Source organism: Coturnix japonica, chromosome 20 (assembly GCF_054131305.1).
Source record: "Coturnix japonica strain WE chromosome 20, WE-NBRP24, whole genome shotgun sequence".
NCBI lineage: Eukaryota > Metazoa > Chordata > Aves > Galliformes > Phasianidae > Coturnix > Coturnix japonica.
The window spans coordinates 8,012,949-8,025,555 of record NC_140682.1 but is presented as its reverse complement, the minus strand read 5'-3'; the positions used below and the strand labels follow the sequence as shown (position 1 = coordinate 8,025,555).

Here is a 12,607-nt window from a genome sequence, read left to right as displayed (position 1 = left end):
GTTAGGGCCTACACTATGTACTGAAAATACTGGAAACTTCCACTGCAAAAACACAATCTACCTCTCCCATCTGTGCAGCCTTGCAGACCCAGAGCACGCCAGGTTATTTCTGCTTTCATAGCATTTGCATGCTGTAGGGTGAGCAAAAGGTTCTGCTGCTTGATTCTTCTGCAAGAGCTGCCTACCGGCAAATGGTTGCAGGGATGGAGGATGTGACAGAAAGCATTTGTCTCCACAAGAGCAGAGTTACATTCAGTGCAGAGTGTGAGAGTCAGGTTGGTGTGGAAAAGCACTGACACGCTGGGGATGATGCAGTGCTCACATGTCTAACACTCACAGACACTACTGTCAGAAGGATGGTGCTGTGTTGTGCTTCTACCTTTGGCAGCCCCTGGAGAAATGCTGTGGCACACAGAACACCTTTGTATTGCACTGACTGCTGCCATGCAGCATGGATTTAACACACCAAATCCAGAGGAGCATGACTGCATCTAACTACCCTGAGAAAAACTACTGTAGCTGAAGAGATGAGGAGGCAGCTGCTCATCTGCAGAACAAGCAGCACTGCCAGACACTGGGCCAGGTGAGCACCTCCTGCTGCAGCGTGATGATGACAGGGCTGGAGATGATCTGCAAAGCCAGCTTAAAAGTGGGAGACATGAGTCAACATGGCAGGAGGACAGAGGTGTTAGGGAGCAGCCAAGGCATCAAAGAGTATCCAAAGGCTTTGAAAAGTATCACAAAGCAACAGCCAGGAAGACTGGGATTATCACGAGCAGCAACCTGGATGCTAGAGATTATTTGCTCCCATACAAAATGGTAGAGATCTTGCTGCAGACATCCCAAAGCCAGGCAAAATGGGAACCCAGAGCTCTGCCTGCACGAACCCCACAGCCAGAGCATTGCAAGCTGAGCTGCCTTGCTGTTTGTTGCATTCATCCCAATCCCTGTGAATGAAGACTCGGAATGCAGTCAAGGCGATGATTGAGCATGAGAGTGACTTTATTCAATAAAAGAGAGGAGGGCTTGAGAGGTCAAGGGTGAAGATGGGACTCCTCTTGTCAAGATGAGAGTGGCTCAGAGCTGGTGCTGCTGCCTGGTGCCTGGGACTGGCAGCCTGACTCTAAGTCCCCATCTAAGATGCTCAGCTTCACCTCACTGATGCTGACCTGCTCCTGCATGGTGCTGCTGCTGTTGGGGCACTCGGGCTGTGCTTGGGATGGGCAGCACTGCAAAGGCGCTGGGTCACAATCCAGGCAGGTGACTGTGGTGTCTGGCAGGCTCAGGTCAGGAGCTTCAGCAGAGCCAGGAGATATGAGAGCATGAACGTGGATGAGCCCCTTGTGTCCATCACTGTTACCATGTGGAAGGCTGTCATCCGAATTGCAGCGATTCGTGCTTAATAAGAACTCTCCATTGATGGAAACACACTGCACATCACTACTTGGTTTGGATCTTTGGGGTTGACAAGGGCTCAAATTATCTAGGAAGGCATAGAAACACAAGGGTTAGTGTCAAACGTTTGCAAGTTGAATCATGCAAGAGGTTGCTGATACTTGGTAATAGAGTGGCGGCAGGACGAAGCAAATAAGCTTGAAGCAACAGAGCCACTGTCTTGAAAGTGATCCTCGTGCAGGTCCATAAGTTTTGACTCTGCCTGGACTTCATATGGGGCAGTATGACATCACAAAGGGGTGATATGATGTCACAAATGGGCATTATGACGTCACAAATAAGCATTATGATGTCACAAAGGGGCACTATAATGTCAAAAAGGGGCATTATGACATCACAAATAAGCATTATGACGTCACAAAGGGCATTATGACATCACAAAGGGGCATCATGACGTCACAAAGGATTGTTATGACGTCACAAAGAGGCATTATGACATCACAAAGGGGCATCGTGACGTCAGAAAGGGGCATCGTGATGTCAGAAAGGAGCATTATGACATCACAAAGGGCATTATGACATCACAAAGGGCATTATGACATCACAAAGGGGCATTATGACATCACAAAGGGGTGTTACCATCACCCTGCGCCCAACTCCTCTCTCCCTCCTATTGGCTCCCTCTCCCACCAATCCCCGATCTCTCCTCCCCTTAGGCACTGAATTCTCTTCTCACTACCTCCTCCCAGTCCTCCCCTAGGAACAGAAACCATTCAGATTCTACAGCAAACTACAGCATCTGCACTGCAAGAGCACACTGAACCACCTGCAACAATGAAACACGGTTTTGGAGAGTGGGTTTGAAAACACACCTTTAGACAGCTGTCTCCCTGTAGCCAAAAGGAAACCAAGCAGCCAAAGAAGAGTCCAGCCTGAAACATGCCCATGCTACTAGCCCAGGTTTCTCACAGTCAATGCAGAATCCATCCTGTTCATGAGGTGACAAATGACCAGTGGGTCTCCCCTTGCTCCACCCCTTCTCCTTCAAAGCCTGAAAAAGAAAGAAAAAACAAGCTTCTGTACAGCTGCCGTTATTTCTGACAGCGAGTGTAATCACAGAATCATAGAATGGCCCGGGCTGGAAGGGACCTCAAGGATCATGAAGATCAATCACCTCCCTGTCCCTGCTGGCCATCCCCTCTTCTGATGGAGCCCAGGGGACCATTTGCTCTCTGAGCTGCAAGAGCACGCTGATGGCTCACGTTCTGTTTTTCATCCACCAGGACCCCCAGGTCCTTCTCTGCGGGGCTTCTCTTAAGGACTGCTCCTCCCAGGCTGTAGAAATGCCTGGGATTCCTCCAGCCCAAGTGCAAAACCTTGCACTTTGCTGTCTTGAACCTCATTAGATTCACCTAGGCCAACCTCTCGGTTGAGCTCCCTCTGAATGGCATCCCTTCCTTCCACTGCGTCAGCCGTAACACTCAGCAAACAGCAGAGGGTGCACTCCATTGCATCATTGGTGTCACTGATAACCATGTTAAAAAGCACTGGTCCCAAGACAGACTCCTGGATGACACCACTTGTTATCAGCCTTCACCTGGACATCGAACCATGAATCACCACCCTCTGTCTGTGGCCTTTCAACCAATCCCTTATCCACCAGGTGGTCCACCTGTCAAATCCACATCCCTCCAGTTTAGAGATAAGGATGTGGTGGAGGGCCATGTCAAACATCTTGCTCAAGTCCAGGTCAATGACATCAGTTTCCTTCCTTTTGTCCACAAATGCCGTCACTCCATCATAGAAGAGCACCAGATTGGTTAGGCATGGCCTTCCCCTGCTAAAGCCACGCTGACTGTCTTGGATCACATGCTCATTCCTTATGTGATCAAGCATGTCTTTGAGGCGGATCTGTTCTTCACCATCTTCATCACAGTTCTACATTTGAATCAAATAATTGGTGTTGCTGTCACCAAGAAAACCTCTTTGTCTTCTACTCCTGCTGCACTACTGTGCTTTCACCAGAAGCAAAGGGAGAGGCCACCTCCTAGATCCAAATTTTAAGAAACCAACACCCAATAGGTGTCATCTGAAGTAAAATAGCAGAGAAATTAAGATGACTCTTTTGCATCCAGCTTGGATCACTCCCTCACTCAGGCACACCACCATCAGATCAAGGAGATGCTGCCTTCAGCTTAGAGACTGTATGGGAAATCACAGCTTGAACCTCTGATTAATCAGCTGAGGCAAGTGTTGGGCCAGCTGCGGGAGCACAGGTGAGAGTAATCTAGCTGTGCTCCTGGAAGGGGTGGACCTCGACTGCACCTCTTCTGAGACCTCAACTCATTTAAAGGCTGACCACCACTAAGGCAGAATCTCTTGGAGACTGCTCCCCAGTTGAGACTGCCTCAGCTTTCTGGTCAAGGCATCAACATTGGTGAGTTTTCCTTTGCTAATAATCTTTGACTATTTACCACCATCTTGGTTAACATCTTTTTACTAGCCACCCTTACAGAGACCATAAGGGCTTGGGCTTCCAAACTCTCAGCAAGCATTTGGATCAGACAGCTTCCTGCTGGGGAGCCCCCTGCATCACTACTGCCTCCTTTCGTACTGGACCTGCAGATGCTTCAGAGCTCATTAGCATGGACTTCCTTCCTCCCCTCAGCAGCTGCTCCTGCACTCACCTTCATTCCTACTCAGATACCGGCCGCTTCCAGCACCAGCTGACCTGCAAGACACAGAAAGGAAAGGTGGGAGTCATGCAAACGCAGAAGCCCAAGGCTGCGTCACCACCACGTATGGCAGCCTCGGGAAGTCAGCTGCAACTACAGCCTTTGTCAGAATGGAAACAGGCACCGTCAATTAAGTGTGACCTCTGAACTCATTGCCACCATCAGAAATAGGCACTGAAATTGCTCACTTCACTGCAGCTGGTTACCTCCTGATTTTGGGTAAATGCGGACACTGTCTTGAGGGTTACCAGAACAACGACATCAACTTCATTGTAGGTGGTTAAGCTTGGAAGCTGGACTTGAGCAAGAAAAGTTTCTCAGCTCAGAATCACAGAATTATCAAGGTTGGAGAAGACCTACAAAATCATCTGGTCCAACCATTACCAATACTTCCCGGATAAATCATACCTCTCAACACAACATCCAAACGTTTCTTGAGCACTCCCATGGTCGGTGACTCCACCACCTCCCTGGGCAGTGCTATCCAATGCCTGAATACCCTTTAGGGGAAGTAATATTTCCTAATGTCCAGCCTGAATCTTTCCTGGCACAGCTTAAAACCATTCCCTCTAGATCTATAACTGATCACACGAGAGAAGAGGCCAAACCCCAGCTCACTACAACCTCCCTTCAGGACGTTATAGAGAGTTATAAGGTCTCCCCTGAGCCTGCTCTTTTCCAAGCTGAACAATCCTAGTTCCCTCAGCAGCTCCTCGTAAGGTTTGTGCTCCAGACCCCTCACTACCTTCGTAGCTGAAGACGTTCCAGAACCGCAAGGTTTTCTTGCAGGGAGGGGCTCAAAACTGAATAGGTCAAACATCCTTCTCTCCATCATTGCTGTCACGTGGAAGGCTGTCCTTGGAACTGCAGTGACTCATGCATCCTAACTGCACTCCATTGATGGAAGCACAACGTGCATCATTGCAAATTGCTGGTGGGTTCATGTATTGGCAAGGGATCGATTCACCTGGAAAGAGTAGATACACAGCATTTAGCGTCAAACTTTCACTATCCAAGGAGGCAAAGGCTTGGTGCTGCCTGTCAAGCAGGTTTCAAGCAGCTTGTGAGACTCATCTGGGAAAGACAGGAGTCAACCAAAGATGTCAGGCACAGGCTTGAACGCCAGAAGGATGTACAAGCCCACTGAAAGCATGAATTCTACCTGTGTTGCTGACAAGCAGTGTTTTGAAAGCTGGATTTGCACCCTTACCTGCCAGGACCAAGACTTCAACTTCAGAGGGCTCCCTGGCACTGCTCTGCAGTTGGTGTTTGGCCACAGGGGATGGTTTGCCCAGGCAGAAGCAGGAACGCCAACTGCCAGCTGGTGATTCCTTCCTCTTTCTGGAAGAACTTGGTCTGGAGAGAAAACAGAGCATGCTGTCAGTCGTGGTGCAGGGTGAGGGAAGAGCTGCACCGAGCCCTTGCCAATAGTTGCCTGTTCCTGGTAATGCCTGCTTTCTGCTGAAACACAGCTTAGAAACACCCTCTGTTTCAAACAGCAGAGGATGCTTCCATTCCTACAGCTCAGCCCTCAAGTCCTGCTGGCTACATTCCTCTCAATGATTTCAAGCAAGATTCGGAGCATGTGAGCAAAGGCTCCACAGCCGGACAGGAAAGGAGCTGGCAGGCGTAACTGCTTTCTGAGGAACCGTACAGTTCTAAGGGAAGCTCAAAAGCATCCCTGACTCTTACGTTAACACCTCCTCGGCCTCAGCTCACTGCCACCTTTAATTTCTAGTGCCAGCAAGTCTGACCAACAGCTCTGCTTACAGGAGAAGCACAATTGGTTTCAGGCACATGGCCCTGAAATCTGGAAAACCCCAAGATTTCCATGTACAGCCAGCACAGAACAGGATAGACGCCAGCATGGCTTTCTGCATCTTGTGACTGCCTGCCCAACCAGGAAGGAAAGGCACCTTGTGTGGCTCCACTGAGGCCATAGGGCAACTGTGTGTTAGTTGAATCCTCAAAGATATAATGGACAAAAAATAAACCAATAAAAATCATCCGAACAATGATGGTAGGGGCTGGAAAGGGAATTCCTCTTTCTTTATCTTTCAGATGGAAAATCAATGATTGCGTTGAAGTTCCTCAGTACAGCTGCAGGCCCTTCCTCCACTTGTATCTTGCTGCTCCGTGTTGCAACAGGAGAGCTGCTCTGGCCTCTCCTCTCAGCCTGTGCCGCCTGCATGGTGAGCAGCTTTGTGGATGGAGAGACCCACACAGACTTGGGCCCAGGCAGAGAACTGTGCCCTACAAGGGAAAACCACAGCTAAGACAGAAAAGGAAGCAGCAGCACAGCCATCCCCATTCTGCATATCTCTCAGAATTGCTCATCCGAGCCACTGGAAGAAGAGGAGCTCAAAATAACTGTGTGCTCAGAGGTATGCTCGTGGCAAAGGACACAGCCACAATTAAGAGCAGCTCACTGTATCTTAAGAGGCAAACAAAAAGCCTAGAAAAACTAGGGGCCAGAGATCTCAGAAAGCATCACTGCCACACTTCAATCAAGTTTCACCTGCTTGCAAAACATCTTAAGAGCAGTGATGGTTTTCTCCATGTAAGGCTTGGACACTCTCAGGACCCATCAACAGGGCACCATATTCTAACCTAAGCCCAGAAGCCTGCTGTCTCCTCAACAGTAACAGAATTTTCAAAGGTCTTGGAGAAGCCCTGGATTGGATGAAGCTGTCAGATTTAGATCAAGCTAATGGAGGAAGATGCTCACCTACTCCCTCTCCCATGGCTGGTGTGGATTTGGAGCAGAAAAGGACGTCTGTGTAAATAGTACTGTTGAAATATCAACTGGTAGAGCAGTGTTGCACATTGTACAAATCACAGTTGGACATCCATGGACAATTGATGATGATAAAAGTAATTGCAGGGGAAGAGCTGGATGAAATATTGTTAAAAACAAATAATCATTTTAGCTGCACGTTTGTAAGCATTTCTTTTCATCCTTCTCAAAACAGTTTCATGGCAGAATAAAGAGGACACGTTCACACAGACATTTCCACAGCCAGACTAGGGAATAATCAAAGAATATCAACCAAAACGTGTTTCCTACCAGTTACATGAATCTTGAAGGTGAGTTTCTAGCCAGCAGCCTCGCAGCTGTACTCCCCTTTGTTGCAGTAATTCATTCCTGGATGTAAATCACATGTAGAAAAGTGTTGCTATGATACTAGATGACCAAGAAAGTCCTATAGCCAAAATGTTTTGCACCAGAGAGGCTGTCAGTTGATCCTCCAAATGCAAGACACACAAAATGAACCGTTCCTTTATCTCTGGGATTCCAAGCATTTTCTCACCTCTGACTTTCACTTGGAATGTTGCTTTGTCATCTTTTGTTTCACAGCTGTAGCTCCCTTGGTCTTTCAGGGTCACATTTTTGACCATGAGCTTGCGGTGCGTCCCCTTGGAGATGATGGTTGTCCTCTGGTCCTGCTTCACCTCTGTTTGATCTTTCTTCCATACGACAGCTCCGCTTGCAGCTGACACCTCACACACCAGCTCCAGGTCTTCAGAAGGACTGACTGATATTTCTGAAGTGGTTTTGGGCTTGCTGACAACATTAATGGCTTCGTCTGAAGAAAAAAAGAGAAAGTGGTTTACATCCTGACTCAGGCTTATTCAGCACAGCATGAAGATACAGTTAGAACTGATTGTAATGTCTCTGCTCATTACATTTGGGTGATTGAGTTTCACCTCTGGAGGTACTCACATACAAACGTGTGCTTGATTCTCCTGTGTAAGGAAAGAGTAAGTTCTATGCAGACAGTTCTTATTTCTTTTAATCAATTCTGTATTCTGCACACGTTCTTCTGAAGCTAAAATGAAGGCAGATAAGTAACGTGTTTGCAATACATGAACAAACCTATTCAACACTTTGTCTCTAAGCTAACAAGCAGCGTTTGAAGAGCACATCAGTATTTCATGCCCTTCATTCCATCCAGACAGAACCTGCCTGAGGAGCAAGCTGATGGCTGTCAGCTACAGGCAGACCTAGCTTAGCATTGCATTTCTTAGAGCAACAACTGTTGCTTTCAGTCACTGAATATACCAAGGCCAATTGCTATGCCAGGCACATTTATGGCATCAGTGAACAAATAATGAATTAAAAATTGTAATAGACAGGAGTCATCTATTCTTGTAAAACTAGGTGACCAAAGAAGAACAGTCCCTCTAGAGTCAAGCTGTTTAGAACTAATAGCATCAATCAGTATCACATAGATAGATTACTTCCCTGTCCTAAGACCATCTTGTGACCATTTGGTGCTCCTAATTAAGCCCTCTTGATGGCATTTTGTCTGAGCCATGTGACATTTTGTGATAGGAGTTATTGCTACTGTTCCCTTAACCCTACACCAAAGTAGGAGGTATCCATTCTCAGGGAATCATGCAGGCTTCCTCTGGATTTGATGCTCAGAGACAGCCCCAGAACTTTTTAAATCTTAGCTTAGCTCTCATCCAATAATGTTCATCAAACAGTGCAACTTGTCCTTTGGGGATGCCTTTGTTCTGCATCAACCAGTTCCAACGGAGTCTTCTTGGCTTGTTTTAGATCAGTTTTTTAACAGATAAAGAAAGGGGCTTTGAATTACAAAGTGAAATTGCAGAATGCATGATTCTCAACCAAACAGAACGGGAGGTGGGATGCAGGGTGAATACCTGAGCCAACACCACCTGCAAGAAATCCTTCAATATCTTAGGAATCTCTAGCCATCCCAAATCCAGTGTTGGGCTTGATCTATCATCTCTGCTGAGTTTTTAGCTAGCTGATGGTGAGCATCTTGGTGGAGATGGGTGAGCAGTCGGACTAGAGGGTCTTAATCAACCTTAAGGATCCTGTGATCATAGGAACTTGAATGTGCTGTTAAAGGTCACAAGAGCTGCACTGCAGCATGAGCATACACAGCGAAAGGTTTTCAGTAGAGCTTCGGTTCATAAATGAGGACTGGGTTATGGAAAATAGGCTCAAGAAATAAACCAGAAAACAGATCTTAACGCCAGGTTCTGTGAATGCAGCCAGCTGAATTTCACAGATATTGAATTTCAATGACAATTTCTTGTGTTATTTTACCCTCCAGCTCCACCCTGAACAGGAACAGGTCAGTGACAAGCATTACTCCTCCAGGCTTGACCTGACAGTGCTTTACTTGTACTATGAGCTAATGCCAGGAAGAGCAGGAAAAGAGTTTCATCCACGTGCCTTCTCCTTCCTTAGTAAAACCAGTGTGAAACTGCAGCCACGTCAGGCTGAAGGAGACGTCTCAGATGTCCTGCCTGGATGCAGGAGGTCACGTGTCAGAGGATGTCTGGCACGTCAAGTCTCATGGCAGTGCAGTGCATGACAAACTGCAACAACACTTTCCTGTGGGCTCCTTTGGGCACGAGGCCCAGCGGGTGACACACCTCTGGCTGCAGCTCTTCAGAGCCTCCCAGCAGCCACGTGATGCCCATGGGAGAGACACAGCTGACCCGCACAGCAGATGATTTACCAGCTCACTCTGATTTACAGCAAGAGAAGATACAAGTGGCGATGCTGAATAGTGAAATACTGCGAGTGTGTGGCATAGGTATAAGATTTGTGAGCCTGAGGATGTTCAAAGTCAGGATGGACAGGGCTCAGAGCACCTGATGGAGCTGCGGTGCCCCTGTTCATTGCAAGGGAGTCCAACTAGCTGACCCTTAAGGGTCTCTTCCCTATCTATGAGATACACGAAAGCTGATTCTGCAGTAACCAAGCTACCAACAGCAGCTGTTTGTCTTACAGCTTGCCAACACAGATTTTAAAATAACAGCATTGATTACTCATTTGATAGTCACATTACAGTGCAAAGCACATGGAAACGTCCATCAGCTAATTCATTTAATTCTTTGGGCAGACCTGCCAGTATGAAATATTATGCTAACATGACAGAGAGAAGAAAAGCAAAATTAAGACTAGCTGACAAGCCGTGGCAGGAAGTTCTGCTCTCCATCAATTTAGTCCCATTATTCAATTCTGTTTGGAGATGTCTCCATGACTCTCTGGAGTTTCTTCTTTGAGAAGAAGCAATTAAGTAAGCTCTCCAATGCCAAAGTGCATACACTACTCTAGGCCTTTCTTGTTTCTCCATGGATCAACAAGGGTGACAAGCCAGCAGAAGATGATGAAGAGCCTCATCATGCAAACTCATGCATTTTATCCCCCTCACAGATGCACTGACAACTTACAGCATCATCCATTGAGACGTTGTGAATTTTCAGGGTGTGTTTCTTCCCCACAATGTGCAGTTCATATTTTTCACTGGCCTTGAGCTCCTTCCCATCCTTCATCCACTCCACAGTAGCACCTGTGTCTGAAAGCTCAGCCTGCAGTTTGGCTTCCTCACGCAGCCGAGCGGAGATCTTTTCTACATCTTTGCTCTTATTGGTAAATCTCACTGCAGCACCTGTCAGGAGCAAAGGCCTCATTATTTCAATTTATATCAGGCTAACGTGGTCAATGTTTGCTGCAACATCTCTGAAAAAGTATCACGTTCTGTTCCTGCACTCATCATTGTGTCACTGCTGAGCAATTCAAGATATTTCATTTGGTCTTCTTGCCGGATTTACTAAGTAAAAATCAACCAAACATCTCCTTCTACTGATTAAGAATGCTCTAAACATGCTTCTGCAGAGGTTTCCACCCAATGACAAACAGGTCCTCCCATCAAGAATGTTTATTTGTTCTATTTTGTCATGCAAAGCTGATTGATAGAGATATTATTGGAATGATTGCTCCCCTACTTCTAAACTATTCCAGTGCAATCAGAAAGGCTGTCTGAACCTGGAGCTGAAAGTACTGCTCTATGGTGATGCAGTGGTAAACCTGGTGACTGAATGCACTGGCCAAGAGCTGTGAACTGCAGACATTCATCAGCTGGCATGAAGCAATCTGGTTCAGATACCAAGCAGCTGGGTAGACTGGCTTACCCTACACTCAGTGCTATCATGTTTAGGTCATTACCAGGACTCACATCAGTCCATGGGATGCAATTTCAGGTATTTGGTACAGGCAGTGAATGCCTGCAGCCCCAGTTCTAATCATCAGATCACAGCAACTATGCCTTGACTGTAAGAGGAAAGGAGAAGGATCAAAGCAAACACCTCTCACTCTCATCTTGGTGCTGACATCAACATTTTCGGCAACAAATTTCACTTCTGCTCCACCATCGTTCTTGGTGACGTTCTTTATCATTAGGCTGTGAGTAGTTTGGGTTCTCTTGATGATGCAGGTCTCGCTTTCCTGTAAGACTTTACCACTGAGGTACCAAGTGCTGCAACACGTTGTTGTAAGATCAGTAGTAAACATGGCATCCCCTCCAGGTACAGCTTCACCAGCTGTTAGGGGGGATTTCACAGCCAGGACTGGTTCTGAGGAAGAACAACATGGATGTCTTAATGCTCTTTAGATGCAAGTCTGGTATCTCATTTAGAGATGGAAGATTAAATCATAGGTACATTTCTACTTCTCCCTTTGCATGAGTGCTGGAAGAAGCACTTCTATGCTTAAGATCTGTTACAGAAAGTTCTGCCTCTTGCACATGTGTGATATCAAAAGATAAGGATATTCATGTCTCTGTCACAGAAACAGAACTTGTATCACTTTAGTGGTAGCTGGAGGTTGACAGGAGAACTAGGAATAAAGGAAAGCCTTTGGTGTGTTAATGCACTACTATCCTTAAAGTCAAAGGAAACATCTTTAGGGAACCAACACAGCTGCTCAGCTCACACTGACCCATTTCCATTGGGGTTTTTGTGCTTACCAAGGTGCACGCTCCCTGGGAATTCCAGAGACGGGCTCTGTCCATGCGCATTGACTGCAGACACTCGGAACTGATCATCAGCCTCTTCAGACAGATTGCTCACCGTGAACTCTGGGATGGGGACATGAGACTCGTGGCACCTCACCCACGTGAAGCCAGTTAGTTTATTGCCTTCCACAATGTAGCCATCGATTGGAATGGGGCAGTGCATCTTCGGAGGGGACCATGCCAGCGTCACTGAGGTTTCTGTTTTATTTTTCACCACGGGGTCAGTTGGGGGCTGGGTGGGAGGTTTTCTGGGAGCTGAACAGAAAGAAATACAGAAATATTAGCATAAGGTCATGTAGGCTGGAAAAGACCTTCAAGATCAGCAGACTCAACTTTCAGCATGACCTACTGAGTCCCACCATTAACTACTGTGCTACCTGAGGACATACATGACAAGCTTATTCCTGCAGGTATTTGCATAGTGAATATATTCACCCTCTGGTTGCTTTGGAACATTTTAGAGGTTAAAATCCCATCAGACTTTTTCACCGTGTGCAGCCACTGATACAGGCAGGAGGCTGGGAATTACCTGATGGGCTCTAGTTACAGACTACTGACACAGTAAAGGATTGATTTCATTTCATTTTGGCCATCAAAAAGTTTGGAGTCTGGTTTAAGTCATCCATCTAGACTCCA

General features: G+C 46.8%; 1 protein-coding gene and 2 long non-coding RNA genes across 3 annotated transcripts; all 3 read right to left on the bottom strand.

Moving 5' to 3' along the window:
* Positions 1-1,004: 1,004 nt before the first annotated feature.
* Positions 1,005-5,092, bottom strand: LOC146757543 (uncharacterized). Its single transcript, XR_014936138.1, has 3 exons — positions 4,876-5,092; positions 4,083-4,126; positions 1,005-1,483 (listed from the first exon to the last, which is right to left on the bottom strand). It is a non-coding gene; the product is annotated as an uncharacterized LOC146757543 (long non-coding RNA).
* Positions 5,093-5,348: 256 nt separating this feature from the next.
* LOC146757542 (uncharacterized) lies at positions 5,349-7,711 on the bottom strand. Its single transcript, XR_014936092.1, has 4 exons — positions 7,198-7,711; positions 6,859-7,022; positions 6,047-6,383; positions 5,349-5,486 (listed from the first exon to the last, which is right to left on the bottom strand). It is a non-coding gene; the product is annotated as an uncharacterized LOC146757542 (long non-coding RNA).
* A 3,507-nt stretch (positions 7,712-11,218) lies between these two features.
* Positions 11,219-12,310, bottom strand: LOC146757541 (obscurin-like). The gene is made up of 3 exons (XM_085520679.1): positions 11,924-12,310; positions 11,265-11,531; positions 11,219-11,229 (listed from the first exon to the last, which is right to left on the bottom strand). The coding sequence occupies exons 1-3, from the start codon at positions 12,132-12,134 to the stop codon at positions 11,219-11,221; spliced, it is 489 nt and encodes a 162-aa protein (XP_085376805.1). The 5' UTR covers positions 12,135-12,310.
* Positions 12,311-12,607: the final 297 nt, after the last annotated feature.

What these genes read in the sequence shown, in the direction of transcription:
- LOC146757541 (XM_085520679.1), bottom strand. Translation starts at nt 12,134, where the DNA reads ATGCACTGCCCCATTCCAATCGATGGCTACATTGTGGAAGGCAATAAA. An exon ending in CCCAGGGAGCGTGCACCTTG is followed by an intron (nt 11,532 to 11,923) that starts GTAAGCACAAAA and finishes GTTCTTCCTCAG; the next exon opens with AACCAGTCCTGGCTGTGAAA.